This window comes from Centruroides sculpturatus, unplaced genomic scaffold (genome assembly GCF_000671375.1).
Source record: "Centruroides sculpturatus isolate CEXI.00-Female unplaced genomic scaffold, Cexi_2.0 scaffold28, whole genome shotgun sequence".
Lineage (NCBI taxonomy): Eukaryota > Metazoa > Arthropoda > Arachnida > Scorpiones > Buthidae > Centruroides > Centruroides sculpturatus.
In genome coordinates, this window is record NW_019384448.1 from 1,358,372 (window position 1) to 1,382,691 (window position 24,320).

Below are 24,320 nucleotides of genomic sequence, written 5' to 3' on the forward strand. Positions count from 1 at the left end.
TAAAGTATCCAAGTACCATTTTTGGTTCTAAGCTTAGTTTCAGTCATCACATTCAATTCTTAATCAAAAATTTGATAATTAGGAGAGGGATGTTTCCAGTAGTTCTAAATTACTTCCAGTAGTTCTAAATTATTTAATTAAAAATCATAATTAAAAATCATATTTATTAAATTTATTAAGAGATTGTGCCTAACGCCTCCCTCTAGTACCAAATTGTTTCATAATTCATTAGTATTATAGCAGCTATCTAGCCTGATGACATACGGCATTGGTTGGCTTTTAGTTTTATAATGTATTGGGTTTTAGTGATGTTGTTTGAGGGATGCTTTGACACAACTGTAAATCAATATCTTATTTTAAAGTCTGTTTCCTGTTTTATGCTATTGGGTTGTTCGGAAAGTAATTTCATTTTTTTCTGTGGAAAAAAACACAATATTTTTATAATAAATAAATATTTTATTGAATTATATATAGACCATTTTGGTCAAATACCTGTTGTCGTCGTTTCTGGTAGTAGCATGATTTCACATTCATAAAAGTTTTGATCGTTGCTTACAAAAAGCTGATCCAAGTGATTTTTGACATTCATTTCAAGTAAATGTCTTACAGTTAAAAAAATTGTATAGACCTGAACAAGTAATAATCTGAGTGTGCTCGATCTGGCGAGTATGGTTGGTGTGATAGCACATCCCATCTAAGTTATAACAGTTTCTGACGAGTTACCAAACTTGTGTGAAATTTGACATTATTATGGTAAAACACTACACCTGTTTTGTTGATCAATTCTGGCTGCCTTTTCTGTTTGATGATATTACTCAATTTGTTTACTCGATGGCAGTACACTTTCGAATCAATTGTTAAATTGTCTGGTAAAAGCTCCAAAAAAAAATTTCCTTAAAATCCCACCAAAGAGAGCATCTCTCTTTAAGAACATGTGGAACCCATATATCAAGCTTTGAAACGAAACCAATTTGTTTCAAGTAATCATAAACAGTTCAATTTGACAAATTTAATCTCTTAGTGATTTCACGTGTTGTTATTCGGCAGTTTGCTTCAATCAGTACCTTTATTTTGTTTTCATTGGCTTCAACTGGCCATCCAGAACGTGGTGCATCTTCAATATTGAAATTGCCAGAACGAAATTTTGTAAACCAGTTTTGGCACTGTCGTTCTGTCAATACATCTTCTCCATACACGTCACACAATTTTTTTCTCGCTTGAACAGCATTCTTACCTTTTTGGTAATAAAAGAGCAAAATATGCCGAAAATGCTGCTTTCGATCTTCCATATTTGATGGGACACAAAAAATAAACAATTGCACAAAATCAAACAAAATTTTTTACAAATAAGCCTTAAAATGCTTGCTGTCAAAATATGTAATGATAATACGGTTTAGAATGAAAATGGCGGGAAAAATACAACTAATCCATCTAGTGGTTAAAAAAACGAAATTACTTTTCGAACAACCCAATAATATTTAGTCTCTTGACTGTGGTCTCTCTTTATGGTTATGTGACCGCAGGGTCGGCACCTCTTTGGTGCCTCGTCAGGATGACACCATTGTGTCTTTATGGACAGACACAGAAACCAGATTGGCCNACGACCCCCAATTCTCTTTGAGCCTTCTACTGCCCCCCTGAAAGCCTCCAGTGCCCACAAGGGGGCGTTATCGCCCACTTTGAGAAACGCTGCTTTAAATAAATTCTTTAACTCTGATGTTCATATTGATGATATTCTTTTACTAAATGTCAATCATAAAATAAAAGTATGCTACTTGTTTCATTAACAGAAGCTTTATAACATGTGTTTAGAAGTAGTCAGATAAGAGAATGTGCTTGTCAATCCTTCCTCTCATAAATCCACAATATATTTTTTTTTCTTTAAGGAATAATTCAGCACCTTTTCCATTTTTAAAATGAATTTATAGGATATGGACATGTGCATTTCTTGCTTTAATATCACATTTTTGCTTGCATACTTAAATGTTTTATTCACATGTTTCTAAACTTTTGCAACTCATTACCAATGTTTCTATTTGAAACATGAACTTAACCTAGATTATAACAATAGCTCTAAGTGAAATTATTTCAAGAGAAATGCTTATGAAAAATTTTAATAAAGCATGCATATAATTTCAATAAAGCTAACATTTTCATTAAAAGCTTATATTCTTAATGTTATGATGCAGTAATACAGGCAGTTGATCATTGATTGAAATGTTTCTAAACTTTTGGAAAGGAGTTGTATAATATGTAACCAGTGAGAATATAGTTGTAAACCACAATAAAATCTCTCTTGAAAACTAACAATAGACATTACAGTATTTTAATTTGTTTTTTATAAATGGACAGTCTTCATTTTTTCCAAAAAAAATGCAGAATTTTTGGAAAACAGAATTAATGCATAAATAGAAATTTTCTTTTGGTTTTTGTTTTTGTTAGCTTTTCTCCAAATTGAAACTAAGCACAAAGCATATTGTAATTTGATGTTTCTATAATCTTTAACTTAATTAAAAAACAAATTTTAAAATGTCTAAAATGCATTGTTGAAAAATTGTAAAATCTGTTTATAATTCATATGATTGCAAGTGGTTGAGAAATCAACCACTTGCAATCATATAATTTTTTGAGATATTGAGAGATTTGTTCATTATCTAACTCATGACTTTATAACATTATTTTCCAGAAAAACATTTCAAATTATCTACTTGTTTATAATGTCTTTTATTGTCTAGCTTTCTGAATTGTGTATCATAGTAGGAAGGCATATCAATCTTTACTACTAATATTACTATAACTGTTACAATAACAAACTTTCCAGTTTTTCTGGATGTTACTTAATTTTAAAATGTTGTTTGATTAATAATCTAGGTAATAATTGGATTCATATGAAAGAGATGACATAGTTTTTTACAAATATCAGAACTGTATCCAAAGTTACTATATAAAAATTAGAATTATCCATTAATTATGTTAAATTTTCCATATGATTAGATTTAATTGAGATATGAGTAATTCTGCAAATAATCCTAAACAATTACTGGATTATTTGTTGGGTTATCCAGCTAGCTCAATAAATAATCCCGCAGATCTTTTGGCAATATTAATTGAATCAGTTGTATATATTATTAAGACTAATAATCACTCATTATGAGATGAAAAGTGTTACTAAATTTCATTTTTATTTATATCATTTTGTTTAATGTTGTTTTTATTTTAATTACTTTTACCTGAAAACTCCTAAACTCCGTTAATTAAATTTGTAAACAAATTATCAACAAAATTATCATATAAATATTATTTAATATATATTTTTTAAAGGTGTCTGTATGTGGGAAATTTTGATGATGGGTGTAAAACCATTCCAAGGTGTGAAAAATAATGATGTAATTGGAAGAATTGAAAATGGTGAACGGCTACCTTTACCCTCTCATTGTCCACCTCGATTATATAGTTTAATGTCACAGTGTTGGTCATATGAGCCATCTAAACGTCCTAGTTTTAAGGAAATCAAACATGTATTGAGGTATTTAATAATTTATTACTCTTAAGAAATAGAAAATTAATATAATCATTAAGAATTAAAGTAAAAAAAAAATCATTTTAGTTCTTAAATTTCCTTATTTCTTAAAACTCAAACTTAAAAGTAGTAATTAAGTAATTTAATAGTTAATATATATGTGAGGTGATCAAAAAATATGGTTAATGTTGGAAAAATAAAATAATGACTACATGAAACTTGCAGTTAATTCCCTCAAATTAATCTTCTCTGCTTATAGGTGTCCACAGAGGGGGCAAATGGAGCATTCCCTCAGATTAATTAAAAATTCCACACATTATAATTATAAAACTGAATGATATATGTAACCTTATACCCTCACCCATGGGACATTGTCTGTCTTTTTGTGTTGATGTAGTACTCTATTCTTTTATCCGTTTGTGAAAAAAAAATCCAAAAAAATTAAACAATTAAATAAAAATTTGTTGATGAAATTCTTTGTCTCCATGCTTTGCCTTCCCCTGTAGAATTTTCTGCAGACACCCATGCCTCTGCTTGCAATACTTACTCCAGTGTGCTTGTTACTTCTCAAGACACAACTGAAAGTCTTTCTTTGTTAGTACTTTAATTTGGCTGTTGTGGCTGCTATAATTTCAGATTGTCTGAAAATACTTTCCCTTTATTGTCTGCTGAACTTTGGGAAAGAATCAGAAGGCGCTTGATGCCAAGTCTAGTGAATACAGTGTTTTTATTAGACAAAAATTGCCACATGACAAGTATGTGTGGTAGTGAATGTTATAACGGTGGCAAATGAAACCTTTTGCTCATTTCTCTGGTCTTTTTCTGTGCACAATGTTTCACAAATGTTCTACTGCTCCTTTATAGTGTTTCTTTAGGTACAAATTCTGCTTGAGCAATTTCTTCTGGATTGAAAAAATGATCGTCACTACTTTGATGTTGGACCTTGATTGGCAATCCTTTTTTTGCCTGGGGAGATGATGATTTCCAATGAGAACTCTGAATCTTGGTCTCAGGATTGTAACTATACAGCCATGACTCATCTTCTGTGATGACACTTCTCAAAAGTTCTCATCTGAAACAAAACAATCATTCAACTCCAATGAAATTAAGAAATGCTTTTCGTTCTGTTTGGGAGTTCAAATGTGTGGGATAAAGTTCATACTCACCTCATGTTCAAATATAGTTAAAATGCTTTGAACTGAACTGTATGAGATGTTCAGATCATCGGAAATTTACTGAATAGTCAATGATCTGTTTGATCACATCATTCGACTGACTTTTTTTGACATTTTATGGTCTTTGATGTTGAGGAGGATCAACTTTTTTTCATTGTCTTCAACCAACTCATATTTTTTGTGAAATCATTCAAACCATTAATATTTTGTCTTGAAGATCACTGTAGCATCTCCCCAAAGTAACACTAACATTTCTTGAGTTTCTTTGGTACTTTTCTTTAGTTTAAAGTAAATTTGTTGTTGCTGTGTTGTTTGTACTTTATGTTTACATACCTCCAAAACTTGCCTTCACAAATCATTACTGAACATTAGGTGATTGAGCTGAGCAGACCCAAACTTGCAAGATATGGAAAGAGGATAGTAACAATTCACATTCAGCACAGAAGTCTTACCATTTTTCAATAGGTGGCAAACTGTCCTGAAATTTAGTGTATTTTTTATCATTACTTCATATTTAAACTGTAAAAAATACAAATTTAGTTAGCCATACATTACAAAATAGTTATCCACTAAAAACAAAAATTGTGTTATCTCTAAAAAGACAATGATATATTGTTAACAATATATTTGATAATGATTTTAAATAACTACATTATGTGTCACTTGATGTTTACATGTTAAAACTGGTATTTTTACATATACTTATTTAAATCAGAAAGTTTTGATTTATTTAAAAACTGTTTATTAATTTGAACTTATTAAAGACATTCAATGAGAAAATGCTAGATATTCTTGTTTGAATTTCCTTTTTTATAATATTTTGGACTGATGATGGGACAGAGTGGTTTCAAAAATGTTTTTCTAATACAAGTTTTGATTCCTAAAGCTTTGATAGCATTGGTGATTTTTTTCTCTCCCTCTCTTCTTTCTAACTCATATTACTTTTCCAGTTGTTATATATAATAGAGGGAAAATATGGTGATTGGTCAAAAAATGATCCCCCAAGATTTTTACAGTTTTGGACTCAGGACCTTGAAATGTTGTGAAATTTTAAAAATTTTGGGGATTTTTCTGTGTGTGTGTGTGTGTGGATGTTAGTGAGTACTGGGAGTATAATTTTGTTTTTGTTCATCCACTTTGAAGCTTAATAATTCCTCTCTTTTGTTGAAAATTTCTGAAATTTTATAAGGAGATTTGTATGATATATTAAGGAGATTGATGCTATTAAATTTTGGTGGTCAAAGATCAAGAGGGTGGGGGATAGAGGGTTGGTTATCTTGTGTTGTATCTTAACTAGGGTTGGACTTAATGAAGATTTTACTCATTATTAGCATTTAAAATTTTTATAAAAATCATCTCTACCCTCAAAATTAAGTTTTTTGCCATTTTATAATGATATATATTATCATAAGGGTAGAGAAGTTTTAAATAAAATAGCATAACAGTTGGCACCACCACAATTTTAAATTTTTTTGCCAGGAAAGTTATGCAACTCATTGCTAAATTTTATAGTTTTAGTGGGTAAACAAATTTTAGAATTGCCTTGAATTACATTTTTCAGAATTTTATTTAACATTCAGCCATAGTAGTCAAAAAGTAAGAATGAAAATGCTGCTTTGTATCTATTATGAATTGTTATTTCATACTGGATATAATTTGTACATCTATCAGTTTATTCAAATAATTGAACTTAACATATGTTAATTTTGTAATTGTCTCATAATAGAAAAAAGAATATACAGTAAAACTTTCTTTGACTTAAAGTTTCAAGGGACTGGAAAAACTTTCAAGTTACAGATGATTCAAGCTCTAACTTGAATCATCTGTAGAGAACTGTCTGAAAATTGAAAACCCAATAATTAGGATCACTTTGGATAGAATAAAGGAAATTGAACTTCAACTTGGAGTAGATTGGAGTTAAGGAAATTCAAGTTGAAGACATTAAATCCCTATGCTATTTCATTGAGACCTATCAAGTGCTTCATTTTCTTTGAGTTAAGGAAATATTTAAGTTACAGATGTTCCAGTTAGAAAAGTTTTACTGTAGTTGCAATTTGTTCAATAAATAATATAATCTAATATGATCATCAATATAGCAAACTTATGTTATTGTCACACAAGTATTTTACACATACATACACACATAAAATTATGCTGAATTGTCTGATATACTGTTTGCAATATATCTATATATAATATTTTATGTAATTTAAAAAATAATATAGTTAACAGCTATTATATTTAAATATAAAAATATATTTTTATAGAGAAATATTAGAAGAAGAAAGAAGACAAATGGAAGATGTAATGAGAAGAGATAATCGACGTGTTCAAGCAATGTCTTGGGGTGGGTCTTTTTTATTTTCTTCTCTTTTATTCTAGATCAGAAAAATTGAAATGTGAACTATATACAGTGTGTCCATAAATTGTGATGTTTCAAATTGCTACATTCTTGTAAACAAATATAATACAGATATCAAATATGCACTAAATTAAAGAGAAACTCTCAAAATTCTTAACATGTTTAATGGAGTTCAATGTGAGTTGAGCTCCAGTGATTTTCCTGCAGACTTTTAGTTGGTGCTTCATTTTTTCCCCATACATGAACAAGAAAATCAAGTATGATGAAAGAAGAAAATAATTTTGTGATCATTGATTCAAGTGTATAATATTATTAAAGCACATTCTGTACATTGTTTGCCAATATCAGTCCAAAGTTGTGAAATAAAGAGAGCATGGTGGCCATGCTTTTCAATCTATTCATTCAATCTATCATTGTGGAAATGTCATAAATGATCTTCCAAATAATGTCGGAAAAGTGCAAAGGATCACTATCCTTGCTGAAAGATTCACAGGAGTTAGATTCAAATTTGGCAAAGAATGCATTGTGTTTAACAGACAGTCATCATCTTAACTGATACATTTGATTTGTCATAGCCTGGCAAGCTTGCCCCATTTACAACAAACATCATTTAAAAAACTTTTGAGAGTTGTTCTTCAATTTGGAATTTGTCTCAAGTCTTTCAATGTTATAACAATTTGAAACTCACCATAACTACACACATGCTGTATTTATTATTTAAAATAACTTTACTTAAGTATTCGTTATTATTTTTAGGATCTTCAGGATCTGATGAACCGCCCCCAAAAGTAAGAATTCTTTATTTCAACATATAAATTATGATTTTTAAAGATTTACATTATTTTATTTGATGTAATTATGTTTTACATTTGAGCTATTAGAATTTATATTAAATTGACTAAGATTTAAAAATATCAATTAGAAATAGTCATAATTATAAAAAGTATTGTTAATTATAGATTTATCAAGAATTATTAGTAAAAACATTTAAAATGATTTTTATGGAATTATGTGATAGGGTAAGTGGTACAGTTATTGGCATTGTGTATACAGATACAGGAAATTTTTTATTTTAAAAATTCTATGACATAACAGGGTAATACATCAATGCAATATTTCCAGAATAGCTTTTATAGAACTCCTATCAAACATGTCTAAATTTGATGGCCAATTACTGTCTGATGGCTAATAACTATACTGTTTACTCTAATGTATATTTAATTGAGGAAAAATTGAAATACCTTGATTTTTGGTATAGTAATGCTAAAATACAATGTAAATTTGAAAATAAAATATATAGTATTAAAATAGAAAATTTTAATTGACTTGTAAATTTCTGTTTAAATATTGATTTCCAATTCATTAAAAAATAATAAAAACCTACTCTTTAATAATTTAAAATAAAACTAATGACAGTTCTGTCCTATAAAATATCTGATATTCTATAATTCATTTTATTGATCAGAGTATAGAAATATAAATTTCTCTTGGAAGCTTAGATTTACTCTAATTTTGTACAAAAACAATTTTAATTCAAAATAAATTTTCCTATGTTAATGCTACCATACTTCAAATCATATCAACATATTCAAATTCGTTTATTAAATGTATTAATTACAATTCCATAATATACATTTTTTTGTTTTAGCCTTCAAGACATTATTTTGATCGAGGAGGAACCGTTACACCACCACCAACTTCAACATCAAATTCTGTAGCACCGTCAACATACATTGTAGCACAGAACCCCGAAATACTTGCTCAATTGATACAAGAAAATGCAGATAACATGCCTCCCGCATGGGCTTATGTTGCACCCGCATCACCAGCCAACACTTTTACGGTACAGAGCTGCAACGACACACCCAACTCAGGCAGGAAGGGGCTACTGGCAACCAACCAGGTCTGGACCAAAACTGCCAGCCCTTTTAAGCTATGCATGCTTAATTTTGATACAATGCAACAGTTTTATTTTATTAAATAATATACTTTAGGAAGAATACATAGATTTTGAGAATATNGGTTATGTGACCGCAGGGTCGGCACCTCTTTGGTGCCTCGTCAGGATGACACCATTGTGTCTTTATGGACAGACACAGAAACCAGATTGGCCACTTATCTCATTATTTTGAGCGTTTGCAGACTTTCAGACCCAGAATGGAGATGGAAGGAGAGAACCAGAGGAAGAACACTTCACAAGTTATCATATAATAAAAATACTCATTTATTGATTGATATTGACTATTTACAAGCTGTATCTAGATGCTTAGCCAATGCTAATGATAATATAACATAAGACATAACTATTACGACCCTGACAATGAGAGAGAGAGAGTTCACATTAAGTTTGTGCGAGGATAAATACCTGTAGAATTCATAAAATGATATTCAGAGTTTTCACACGTAGGGAATCTTGAAGTGGCAACGAGTCCTTTGAAATGGCGGTGACTAGGAACAGTGATAGTGGCGGCAAATGGCAAATGGTGGCCTATGCACACACAGTTCAATGATAACTTGATGACTCTTTGTCCGACTCATCGACCTCTCTTTTTTATTAGGGGGTCTGTCCTGGGTTATTTCCATGACCTTATTAGGAGTTTTTCTACAATCATCCAATAGTTAAATTTTTGTCGTAGATTCCATTAAATTGTTTAATGGAATCTTTTTTATTATCAGTTTTATTAATTGGAATAGGTTTATCTAGAATTTCATACAAAATAGAAATGAAACAAGCTGAAATATTTATATATCCAGATACATCTCAAAGTTCTTAGGAACTGTTTGCTGTCTCTCTAACAACTTTGTAATATAAGATTCTTGGATAAATTGCATAATATTGTCATTAAATTGATATTACGGTTTCTAAACAGATGTAAAATGAAAAGAACAACAGTTATTGAGATGTTTGTATTTTGTATCAATTTATAGAAAAAATGTTATCTATTGAAAGAGACAAAAATTAAAGGAAATTTAACTGTTAAATGTAAACAATGATGTTTTATTTTAAGTGAAAGCTTTCTTAAAAATGCATAATAGTCATATGCTTAAGCATTGGAATAATATTTTTAAAGTTTATAAGCATTTATTTACAATGAAATTAAAATCCTTAAACCATCACTGATATTAAGATAAAACTTTCATAATAAAAACAATGATGAATGAAATATTGTCTATAATCATATATTTATGACAAACTTATTTTTTCTGCCAGATTCATCAAATTTTTGTTTCAAATTTTGATTTTTTTTATTTATGATTTTGACATAGTGGAATTTGCAATATCAATTATAAAAGTAGTTCTAAGAAGTTTTTGTTAACTCAAATAATGTCATGTTTATTGCTGTTCAGTTTTATTAATTGGAATAGGTTTATCTCATTTAAGTCTGTATTGATCATTTTCTAATACATGTAAAAGATAGAATTTATAAATGTGAGATCTAGAATTAGGAGGAAGTCAATTTATTAAGAAAATAAGAGAGAACAATTTAAAATTAATAGAAAGTAAATTTTTGTAACTTTTTAACTTCAATGAATTTTCAAAAGAGTGAATGTCAAGAGTACTTTCATTTTAAAAAGGAAGTTTATTTCCTTTCCTATGGCCGATTCATGAGATGAGTCAAAAATACAGCCTCTGCACATGTTACTTGGTCATCTGAGGAAGCCAATATAAAAAGAGATTTTTCCTGCCATTCAAGGAGTTTGTCATACTATTCAGAGTTCTCCATACAATGTAGAGAGTCCGTTTTACGATGAGTCCGTCATATGAAAAGTCTGCTATTTGAGGCTGGCGTGCACATGATCATCTGCCATTCGAGGCCGGCCATCATACAATATAGTGCAGTTCACCATACATATTGAATGAAGTGATCCATACAAAGAATATCATAGAAGAGAAAATGAAGATTTTCCATAGTTAAGAAGACTCTCCTTCCATACGTGAAAATTATTAGAAAGAATTGTGAAGGTAGTATAAACAATTCAGATCGATGTGAACACTCTCTCATGCATTAGATTTAAGATAGGATTGTTAGGTTTATTTTAGTTAATCGTGATTTAGGTATACATATAATTTGTGATTCATTTCATTTGTATATTCTTTGATACTTTTGTTTTATTAAATATTTTAGTTTTATTATATAAATATGGCCTGTTTAATGATAGATATCCACAGTTATGCCTACGTTAAATACTTGCCTTCCTCATACTCACAATTCCTTGGTTACACGTATTAATCCGCATTAAAATAAGATTAACTGATGTCGGGAACCTGATGAGGAGAAGGGTGATCACGCGATTATCTCTCTCCGCCTTATTTTACTTCATAACTAAGTCCCACCACACTCAATTTCTTTGGTAGAAAAACCATCCTTTTTAGACAATCCAAGGGCCATTCTCACGATCAGCTGGTGAAAGCGGTACACAAGTTTTATGAACTCCATATCCCAGGCTAGCCCCTCACATAAATGAGCCATTTAAGTAGGAAAATTTAGTTGTTTATAAAGATCTTTGTTAGTAAGTTTAATTATACAGCATCAGACAAGCTAGAATGTAGTAGGTAAGATATCTGCATATGTTTTATTATTTGGGAAGATAGTTCTGTTTATTAGATTTCTCATATAAATATGAAATAGTTTTATTCTGATGCTATTTATAAACAGAATTGATGGACCAATTTTTTTTCTTTGACAGACTAAGAGTAAATGTGATTTTATTTTTATTTTATTTCAGGAAAATTCAATTAAAGCTAAATGAGATAAAATTATATTTTATGTAATGGTATACAGATAGACATAAAATAACAATCTATTTGTAGATTATTACTTTCTCAACTCTGCTATATATAACACAGGGAAAGTATGCCAATCAGTCAAAAAAGTTGCACCCCCTAGATTTTTACATTTTTGAACTAGGGATCTCGAAACATCAAGAAATGCAAAAAAATTCAGGGGTTTTTTTTCTCTATGTATGGTATGAAGCACAATTTTTTCATCCTCTTTAAAGCTTAATAAAACCTGTGCCTTTTGTTGAAAATTTCTGAAATTTTTTAGTGAGGTTTGTGTATTAGAGAGATTGATGCTATTAAATTTTGGTGGTCAAAGGTCATATCTTGAGTAGGGTTGGACTTAATGTCAATTTTACTTATTAACATTTACTATATTTTATAAAACCCATCCTTAACCTCAAAATTAACTTATTTTGCCATTTTATAATTATTAAAAAAACTTTTTATATTTTAAATTAAGTATCATAACAGATGGCACCACTAAATGTTACTAGGAAAATTAAGCAGCTTGTTGGATTTTTTTAATTTTTTGAAAGTTTTCTCTGAGAAGAATAATGTTCCATTTCCAATTGCTGTAATGTTAAATAGAATTTCTCAAGAGGACTGGGCATGTACAGTACACCCATATTAGTAAAAATATTGATGATTAGAACTATTTTAATGGACTTTTAGTTTTTGCTGTTATCATTAAAATATGAATTTTGTTTATTACTAGTTAACAGATAATAGTAGCATTTTTATTAATGATAAGTGCACATTTAAAAATTTTAGAATCAGTAGTAGTAATAATTTTTTACAATTGCAGTTTAAGTTTTAACATTAATATTTCATTATTAAAATATATTTAATATTAATATTACTACTATAAATATAGGATTAAATTAATAACACTGTTAATATTAGTTATACTTAAAGATAAATAGATAAATAATGATAAATTTTATTAAGGTTATATTATACAAAAATGATTATTGCATTTTATTAGGGATATTGCAGCACGTAATGTTCTTGTCTCTGCTCACGACTGTGTTAAATTGGGTGATTTTGGATTATCAAGATGGGTAGAAGATCAATCTTATTATAAAGCTTCAAAAGGAAAATTACCAATTAAGTGGATGGCACCCGAATCTATTAATTTTCGCCGTTTCACTACAGCAAGTGATGTATGGATGTTTGGTAATAAATACTTGATTTTATATTGTATTCCTTGAAATATATTTTTTAAAATTTTTAAATAACATAAATTATATCTTTGAATATATATATATATATGTATATGTGTGTGTGAATTATATATATACTGAATTATTATGATAAATATAAATTATCCAATTCAAGAGAATCATTGTGCATCTAGCACAAAATGATTCTCTAACTAGATTAATTAGATACAACTAAATAGAAAAAAAATTAATACATAGAATAACATCAAGTTAATCTGAATGTATTTGTTCATTTGAAGTACTCAAACAGTTAAATTAGACATATTTAATTAAAAAATCAAAAGAGTACCAAGGTTACTTGCATTCTATTATAGATCTAAATAACTTTAAATCAGTGATTCTCAAACTTTTTCGATCCACCGCCCCCTTTGTTCCATAAAGTTATACCCAACGCCCCCTAACCCATTTTCTCTTGTGTGAGAAAAGGATTGGAAATATTCTTAGGAAAACTTTTCTATGAATCTCACACTTTGTGCCCTTACTGTACATTGTTCTCATCATCTGGAAACCATTAAACGCAATGTTTCCTCTTATCAGCCCCAATTTTGCCTTTGGTCACCGTTCAATACCCTGCCTCTATCATAGATCTATTCATCGCGCCAGAAGGGGGCGTTATTGCTTACTTTGAGAAACGCTGAGCTAAAATAAAAGTCAATGTGTTAGAAATATTCAAGTTGTGACCTTCAATAAAAAATAAAAAATATATAAAATGTCAACATTTTATATATATTCCGTTGAATTTTTATATATAGAATTTGTCTGCCGTCGTCCCTCTATATTTCCTTAACGACCCCCAATTCTCTTTGAGCCTTCTACTGCCCCCCTGAAAGCCTCCAGTGCCCACAAGGGGGCGTTATCGCCCACTTTGAGAAACGCTGCTTTAAATAAATTCTTTAACTCTGATGTTCATATTGATGATATTCTTTTACTAAATGTCAATCATAAAATAAAAGTATGCTACTTGTTTCATTAACAGAAGCTTTATAACATGTGTTTAGAAGTAGTCAGATAAGAGAATGTGCTTGTCAATCCTTCCTCTCATAAATCCACAATATATTTTTTTTTCTTTAAGGAATAATTCAGCACCTTTTCCATTTTTAAAATGAATTTATAGGATATGGACATGTGCATTTCTTGCTTTAATATCACATTTTTGCTTGCATACTTAAATGTTTTATTCACATGTTTCTAAACTTTTGCAACTCATTACCAATGTTTCTATTTGAAACATGAACTCAACCTAGATTATAACAATAGCTCTAAGTGAAATTATTTCAAGAGAAATGCTTATGAAAAATTTTAATAAAGCATGCATATAATTTCAATAAAGCTAACATTTTCATTAAAAGCTTATATTCTTAATGTTATGATGCAGTAATACAGGCAGTTGATCATTGATTGAAATGTTTCTAAACTTTTGGAAAGGAGTTGTATAATATGTAACCAGTGAGAATATAGTTGTAAACCACAATAAAATCTCTCTTGAAAACTAACAATAGACATTACAGTATTTTAATTTGTTTTTTATAAATGGACAGTCTTCATTTTTTCCAAAAAAAATGCAGAATTTTTGGAAAACAGAATTAATGCATAAATAGAAATTTTCTTTTGGTTTTTGTTTTTGTTAGCTTTTCTCCAAATTGAAACTAAGCACAAAGCATATTGTAATTTGATGTTTCTATAATCTTTAACTTAATTAAAAAACAAATTTTAAAATGTCTAAAATGCATTGTTGAAAAATTGTAAAATCTGTTTATAATTCATATGATTGCAAGTGGTTGAGAAATCAACCACTTGCAATCATATAATTTTTTGAGATATTGAGAGATTTGTTCATTATCTAACTCATGACTTTATAACATTATTTTCCAGAAAAACATTTCAAATTATCTACTTGTTTATAATGTCTTTTATTGTCTAGCTTTCTGAATTGTGTATCATAGTAGGAAGGCATATCAATCTTTACTACTAATATTACTATAACTGTTACAATAACAAACTTTCCAGTTTTTCTGGATGTTACTTAATTTTAAAATGTTGTTTGATTAATAATCTAGGTAATAATTGGATTCATATGAAAGAGATGACATAGTTTTTTACAAATATCAGAACTGTATCCAAAGTTACTATATAAAAATTAGAATTATCCATTAATTATGTTAAATTTTCCATATGATTAGATTTAATTGAGATATGAGTAATTCTGCAAATAATCCTAAACAATTACTGGATTATTTGTTGGGTTATCCAGCTAGCTCAATAAATAATCCCGCAGATCTTTTGGCAATATTAATTGAATCAGTTGTATATATTATTAAGACTAATAATCACTCATTATGAGATGAAAAGTGTTACTAAATTTCATTTTTATTTATATCATTTTGTTTAATGTTGTTTTTATTTTAATTACTTTTACCTGAAAACTCCTAAACTCCGTTAATTAAATTTGTAAACAAATTATCAACAAAATTATCATATAAATATTATTTAATATATATTTTTTAAAGGTGTCTGTATGTGGGAAATTTTGATGATGGGTGTAAAACCATTCCAAGGTGTGAAAAATAATGATGTAATTGGAAGAATTGAAAATGGTGAACGGCTACCTTTACCCTCTCATTGTCCACCTCGATTATATAGTTTAATGTCACAGTGTTGGTCATATGAGCCATCTAAACGTCCTAGTTTTAAGGAAATCAAACATGTATTGAGGTATTTAATAATTTATTACTCTTAAGAAATAGAAAATTAATATAATCATTAAGAATTAAAGTAAAAAAAAAATCATTTTAGTTCTTAAATTTCCTTATTTCTTAAAACTCAAACTTAAAAGTAGTAATTAAGTAATTTAATAGTTAATATATATGTGAGGTGATCAAAAAATATGGTTAATGTTGGAAAAATAAAATAATGACTACATGAAACTTGCAGTTAATTCCCTCAAATTAATCTTCTCTGCTTATAGGTGTCCACAGAGGGGGCAAATGGAGCATTCCCTCAGATTAATTAAAAATTCCACACATTATAATTATAAAACTGAATGATATATGTAACCTTATACCCTCACCCATGGGACATTGTCTGTCTTTTTGTGTTGATGTAGTACTCTATTCTTTTATCCGTTTGTGAAAAAAAAATCCAAAAAAATTAAACAATTAAATAAAAATTTGTTGATGAAATTCTTTGTCTCCATGCTTTGCCTTCCCCTGTAGAATTTTCTGCAGACACCCATGCCTCTGCTTGCAATACTTACTCCAGTGTGCTTGTTACTTCTCAAGACACTACTGAAAGTCTTTCTTTGTTAGTACTTTAATTTGGCTGTTGTGGCTGCTATAATTTCAGATTGTCTGAAAATACTTTCCCTTTATTGTCTGCTGAACTTTGGGAAAGAATCAGAAGGCGCTTGATGCCAAGTCTAGTGAATACAGTGTTTTTATTAGACAAAAATTGCCACATGACAAGTATGTGTGGTAGTGAATGTTATAACGGTGGCAAATGAAACCTTTTGCTCATTTCTCTGGTCTTTTTCTGTGCACAATGTTTCACAAATGTTCTACTGCTCCTTTATAGTGTTTCTTTAGGTACAAATTCTGCTTGAGCAATTTCTTCTGGATTGAAAAAATGATCGTCACTACTTTGATGTTGGACCTTGATTGGCAATCCTTTTTTTGCCTGGGGAGATGATGATTTCCAATGAGAACTCTGAATCTTGGTCTCAGGATTGTAACTATACAGCCATGACTCATCTTCTGTGATGACACTTCTCAAAAGTTCTCATCTGAAACAAAACAATCATTCAACTCCAATGAAATTAAGAAATGCTTTTCCTTCTGTTTGGGAGTTCAAATGTGTGGGATAAAGTTCATACTCACCTCATGTTCAAATATAGTTAAAATGCTTTGAACTGAACTGTATGAGATGTTCAGATCATCGGAAATTTACTGAATAGTCAATGATCTGTTTGATCACATCATTCGACTGACTTTTTTTGACATTTTATGGTCTTTGATGTTGAGGAGGATCAACTTTTTTTCATTGTCTTCAACCAACTCATATTTTTTGTGAAATCATTCAAACCATTAATATTTTGTCTTGAAGATCACTGTAGCATCTCCCCAAAGTAACACTAACATTTCTTGAGTTTCTTTGGTACTTTTCTTTAGTTTAAAGTAAATTTGTTGTTGCTGTGTTGTTTGTACTTTATGTTTACATACCTCCAAAACTTGCCTTCACAAATCATTACTGAACATTAGGTGATTGAGCTGAGCAGACCCAAACTTGCAAGATATGGAAAGAGGATAGTAACAATTCACATTCAGCACAGAAGTCTTACCATTTTTCAATAGGTGGCAAACTGTCCTGAAATTTAGTGTATTTTTTATCATTACTTCATATTTAAACTGTAAAAAATACAAATTTAGTTAGCCATACATTACAAAATAGTTATCCACTAAAAACAAAAATTGTGTTATCTCTAAAAAGACAATGATATATTGTTAACAATATATTTGATAATGATTTTAAATAACTACATTATGTGTCACTTGATGTTTACATGTTAAAACTGGTATTTTTACATATACTTATTTAAATCAGAAAGTTTTGATTTATTTAAAAACTGTTTATTAATTTGAACTTATTAAAGACATTCAATGAGAAAATGCTAGATATTCTTGTTTGAATTTCCTTTTTTATAATATTTTGGACTGATGATGGGACAGAGTGGTTTCAAAAATGTTTTTCTAATACAAGTTTTGATTCCTAAAGCTTTGATAGCATTGGTGATTTTTTTCTCTCCCTCTCTTCTTTCTAACTCATATTACTTTTCCAGTTGTTATATATAATAGAGGGAAAATATGGTGATTGGTCAAAAAATGATCCCCCAAGATTTTTACAGTTTTGGACTCAGGACCTTGAAATGTTGTGAAATTTTAAAAATTTTGGGGATTTTTCTGTGTGTGTGTGTGTGTGTGTGTGTGGATGTTAGTGAGTACTGGGAGTATAATTTTGTTTTTGTTCATCCACTTTGAAGCTTAATAATTCCTCTCTTTTGTTGAAAATTTCTGAAATTTTATAAGGAGATTTGTATGATATATTAAGGAGATTGATGCTATTAAATTTTGGTGGTCAAAGATCAAGAGGGTGGGGGATAGAGGGTTGGTTATCTTGTGTTGTATCTTAACTAGGGTTGGACTTAATGAAGATTTTACTCATTATTAGCATTTAAAATTTTTATAAAAATCATCTCTACCCTCAAAATTAAGTTTTTTGCCATTTTATAATGATATATATTATCATAAGGGTAGAGAAGTTTTAAATAAAATAGCATAACAGTTGGCACCACCACAATTTTAAATTTTTTTGCCAGGAAAGTTATGCAACTCATTGCTAAATTTTATAGTTTTAGTGGGTAAACAAATTTTAGAATTGCCTTGAATTACATTTTTCAGAATTTTATTTAACATTCAGCCATAGTAGTCAAAAAGTAAGAATGAAAATGCTGCTTTGTATCTATTATGAATTGTTATTTCATACTGGATATAATTTGTACATCTATCAGTTTATTCAAATAATTGAACTTAACATATGTTAATTTTGTAATTGTCTCATAATAGAAAAAAGAATATACAGTAAAACTTTCTTTGACTTAAAGTTTCAAGGGACTGGAAAAACTTTCAAGTTACAGATGATTCAAGCTCTAACTTGAATCATCTGTAGAGAACTGTCTGAAAATTGAAAACCCAATAATTAGGATCACTTTGGATAGAATAAAGGAAATTGAACTTCAACTTGGAGTAGATTGGAGTTAAGGAAATTCAAGTTGAAGACATTAAATCCCTATGCTATTTCATTGAGACCTATCAAGTGCTTCATTTTCTTTGAGTTAAGGAAATATTTAAGTTACAGATGTTCCAGTTAGAAAAGTTTTACTGTAGTTGCAATTTGTTCAATAAATAATATAATCTAATATGATCATCAATATAGCAAACTTATGTTATTGTCACACAAGTATTTTACACATACATACACACATAAAATTATGCTGAATTGTCTGATATACTGTTTGCAATATATCTATATATAATATTTTATGTAATTTAAAAAATAATATAGTTAACAGCTATTATATTTAAATATAAAAATATATTTTTATAGAGAAATATTAGAAGAAGAAAGAAGACAAATGGAAGATGTAATGAGAAGAGATAATCGACGTGTTCAAGCAATGTCTTGGGGTGGGTCTTTTTTATTTTCTTCTCTTTTATTCTAGATCAGAAAAATTGAAATGTGAACTATATACAGTGTGTCCATAAATTGTGATGTTTCAAATTGCTACATTCTTGTAAACAAATATAATACAGATATCAAATATGCACTAAATTAAAGAGAAACTCTCAAAATTCTTAACATGTTTAATGGAGTTCAATGTGAGTTGAGCTCCAGTGATTTTCCTGCAGACTTTTAGTTGGTGCTTCATTTTTTCCCCATACATGAACAAGAAAATCAAGTATGATGAAAGAAGAAAATAATTTTGTGATCATTGATTCAAGTGTATAATATTATTAAAGCACATTCTGTACATTGTTTGCCAATATCAGTCCAAAGTTGTGAAATAAAGAGAGCATGGTGGCCATGCTTTTCAATCTATTCATTCAATCTATCATTGTGGAAATGTCATAAATGATCTTCCAAATAATGTCGGAAAAGTGCAAAGGATCACTATCCTTGCTGAAAGATTCACAGGAGTTAGATTCAAATTTGGCAAAGAATGCATTGTGTTTAACAGACAGTCATCATCTTAACTGATACATTTGATTTGTCATAGCCTGGCAAGCTTGCCCCATTTACAACAAACATCATTTAAAAAACTTTTGAGAGTTGTTCTTCAATTTGGAATTTGTCTCAAGTCTTTCAATGTTATAACAATTTGAAACTCACCATAACTACACACATGCTGTATTTATTATTTAAAATAACTTTACTTAAGTATTCGTTATTATTTTTAGGATCTTCAGGATCTGATGAACCGCCCCCAAAAGTAAGAATTCTTTATTTCAACATATAAATTATGATTTTTAAAGATTTACATTATTTTATTTGATGTAATTATGTTTTACATTTGAGCTATTAGAATTTATATTAAATTGACTAAGATTTAAAAATATCAATTAGAAATAGTCATAATTATAAAAAGTATTGTTAATTATAGATTTATCAAGAATTATTAGTAAAAACATTTAAAATGATTTTTATGGAATTATGTGATAGGGTAAGTGGTACAGTTATTGGCATTGTGTATACAGATACAGGAAATTTTTTATTTTAAAAATTCTATGACATAACAGGGTAATACATCAATGCAATATTTCCAGAATAGCTTTTATAGAACTCCTATCAAACATGTCTAAATTTGATGGCCAATTACTGTCTGATGGCTAATAACTATACTGTTTACTCTAATGTATATTTAATTGAGGAAAAATTGAAATACCTTGATTTTTGGTATAGTAATGCTAAAATACAATGTAAATTTGAAAATAAAATATATAGTATTAAAATAGAAAATTTTAATTGACTTGTAAATTTCTGTTTAAATATTGATTTCCAATTCATTAAAAAATAATAAAAACCTACTCTAATAATTTAAAATAAAACTAATGACAGTTCTGTCCTATAAAATATCTGATATTCTATAATTCATTTTATTGATCAGAGTATAGAAATATAAATTTCTCTTGGAAGCTTAGATTTACTCTAATTTTGTACAAAAACAATTTTAATTCAAAATAAATTTTCCTATGTTAATGCTACCATACTTCAAATCATATCAACATATTCAAATTCGTTTATTAAATGTATTAATTACAATTCCATAATATACATTTTTTTGTTTTAGCCTTCAAGACATTATTTTGATCGAGGAGGAACCGTTACACCACCACCAACTTCAACATCAAATTCTGTAGCACCGTCAACATACATTGTAGCACAGAACCCCGAAATACTTGCTCAATTGATACAAGAAAATGCAGATAACATGCCTCCCGCATGGGCTTATGTTGCACCCGCATCACCAGCCAACACTTTTACGGTACAGAGCTGCAACGACACACCCAACTCAGGCAGGAAGGGGCTACTGGCAACCAACCAGGTCTGGACCAAAACTGCCAGCCCTTTTAAGCTATGCATGCTTAATTTTGATACAATGCAACAGTTTTATTTTATTAAATAATATACTTTAGGAAGAATACATAGATTTTGAGAATATAAAGTCATGTTCAAAAATTTTATATAAAATTATTATAAATTTGTTTATACCTGTGTTGTGCAAATTTATAAACCTTATTCAGAATTCTATTTTTTGAAAACATTTTGAAATTTCATCATAATTTAAACAAGGGAAATTGATTCTTTTGTTATTTTTTTTTAACTAGTAGCAATAATTCATAGATATTTATTAAATTTTCAATTCCTTTTTCTGTTTTATTGATATGTTTTTCTTAAACAGAATAATTTTGAAACTAAAACCTCATTTAATGAAAACCAAAAAAATAAAATTTTTTTATTTAAAAAAAATTTGATATAAATTAAATGCTTTATTTTATGATTGGATATTTATGAGTATACATTATAAATTTAAGTTATATCTATCAAAATTGAATATTTATTCTAGTTTTTCTCACTCACATGGTTTATTTTTAGTTTGTTGTTATAATTTTCATCCATGCAAAAAAAATTCAATTTTTACTAACTGAATGTATTTAACATGAAAGTAAGCATATTGTGTATCATAGCATAAAAAAACTGTAGAATATTCATAAAACTTCATAAAACTTAATGCAATGCATTAAGTTTTATGAAAACAAAATTTATTTCATAAAATATGAATGTTATTTATTTCATTACATAATATTTTCTGGTATTATCAATTCAAATGGCAATTCTATTTTACAGTGTTTAAACAAACAACAAATTTATTGAATCTGTTGAAAAAAATTATTATATATATAATGGGAATGGAATAATACAGGTGCTCCAAAGTTTGTGAAGTTTTGTACTTTAATGACTGAAAATGTACAAATATTAAAACTATACAGTAAATTACAGTTGAGAGCCTAACTTAACATTTTTTAAGTAATAGTTTTATCAATTTAGAATTGATTTATTTTACTTATTTAAAGGTTCTGTTAGTGACACAATTTACTTTCTCTTTGACTGTCACCATTTCAGGTCAAAATCAGAACTCCTTCTTCTCTTACTTTTTGTTAGTGTCCTATTTTGTCTTTTTTGAGTGTAAAATTAGGACATATATAAGCATGTATTTTTTCCCCATTCATCATTCTAGACAGGACCAAAAATTTTTTGTAGACTTGTGTTTTCAAAATGCTATAGGTATTTTTCATCTTACTTTCTTGTTGTCCCCATTTCACAGAAATATATCAACTGTACAGTGTGACATATATAACAGAAAATTTTAAGCCAGTCAAATTAGATTGCTGGATTATGTTGAAATAATGCACACAGGCTATCTGTCAAAATTTGTCTATAACCAAACAATGGAAGGAATCTGATCCCAAAGACAGCTACAAAGAAGATGGCTGGAGAAGGAAGAAGACCTAAAGGTATTAAGAATATTTAACACGAGAATCATTATAACAGACAGCAGTTGGAGAAAGATTGTTTCTATAGCATAGAACCTCAGACTCAGTGCTACAAGATGATGAAAGAAATTTTTCTTTTAAATCATCAATAAATTGTCATTGTATTGACAAGTCATGGCATCTTGATTTGTTTTATATATGGTGAATAACACTTCATTCATAAGTATTGGGTTACCATAAAGTTAATTTGGTTTTTAAGTAAAAATAAGAGAGAGATTTTTCATTTTTATCAATAACTTTATTGAACAATGTATTAACTGTTTTGTTCCACTACCTTCTGCCATTTTTCAGGCAACTTTATAATTCTCTCCTCCCAAAACTTTTTATCTTTTCGAGCACAGAACCATTCCAGGTGCTTTTTTACAGGTAAAGACCAAAATATATGAAAATCTGAAGGTGCAGTGTCTGGTGAATATAGCAGATGAATCAGAATTTCCCAACCAAGATGCAAGTTTTGCCTGATCATCAATGAAACATGCAGTCTTGCATTATCTTGATAGATGATTATAATTTTCTGTTGACTAATTCCAGATGCTTTTTGCCAAGTGCTGCTTTCAGTTGCTTTTATTGAAAGAAATATTTACTGGAATTGATCATTAGGTTTTCTATCATAACAAAGGATACTCAATCTCACCATTTACTTCATCATCAGCATCATTACATGAAGACTAACTGGCCTTTGGTGTAGTTGGTAATGGTTCATTTTGCTTGCCCCACAATCTCTTCCATTCTACAGTATTGTAAAGTATCCACTTTTCATTGCCTATCATGGTTTGTTTTAAAAATGGAATGTTCTTGTCATATTTAAATAGAAAATCACATGCAGAAATACAGTCAAAGTTTTTTTTTTTTTGCTTAACATGTGTGGAACCAAAACTTCAAAGTGATTAACATAACCAAGCTGATGCAAATGATTTTTAAGGTTTGATTTGGATATTTTGAGTATGTCAGCTGGCTGTCTGCATGGTATAACATTGACTGTTCTCAATTAATATCTCAATTTGATTGCTATTAACTTAAACTTAGTCTACCCAACAGTGAAGCATCATCCATCAAGAAATCTCCAGCACAAAATTTTGCAAACCACTTTTGACATATTTGATCAGCCAAAGCACTTTTTCCATACACTGCACAAATCATTTTCGTTTTCTTTTACCTTTCTTGAAATAATAAAGCATAATATGCCAAAATGTTGCCTTTTTTTTCTTCCATCTTTAATATTAAAATAACTACACAAAAATTTACCAATTTTGATAACTTTTTATTTTTTAAATGCGTGCTGATATGATAACTGTCACCATACGACTAAACACTACTACAGCCATCTTACAGGAAAAACTGATCATATTTTTTGATTAACCCAATACAAATAACAAACTGTTGCTAAAATGTGATAAGCACCAACTGTTTTTTATCTTTCACTTCTATGACTTCTAGAAAATTCTTCATTCTTGCTAGTTTTGTTTACTTAACTTTCATAAACCACAACTATACCCAGCAGAAAACAATTAAATATGTAATCCAACACCTTATTTTTCGCTGAGAGATTATTTTTAATTAAAACAAACGTTTTCGATCCATTCATTGGATCATCC

The 24,320-nt window shown here is 29.0% G+C and overlaps 1 protein-coding gene across 1 annotated transcript in view; it reads left to right on the plus strand.

Annotated features, from left to right (window-relative positions):
* Positions 1-24,320, plus strand: part of LOC111620504 (focal adhesion kinase 1-like) — a 98,055-nt gene that overhangs the window by 47,204 nt on the left and 26,531 nt on the right. The window contains exons 18-23 of the mRNA XM_023362426.1: positions 3,322-3,351; positions 12,996-13,016; positions 15,571-15,775; positions 19,220-19,299; positions 20,071-20,102; positions 20,961-21,155. Coding sequence (XP_023218194.1) covers positions 3,322-3,351; positions 12,996-13,016; positions 15,571-15,775; positions 19,220-19,299; positions 20,071-20,102; positions 20,961-21,155 — 563 coding nt within the window. The remainder of the gene's footprint in view (positions 1-3,321; positions 3,352-12,995; positions 13,017-15,570; positions 15,776-19,219; positions 19,300-20,070; positions 20,103-20,960; positions 21,156-24,320) is intronic.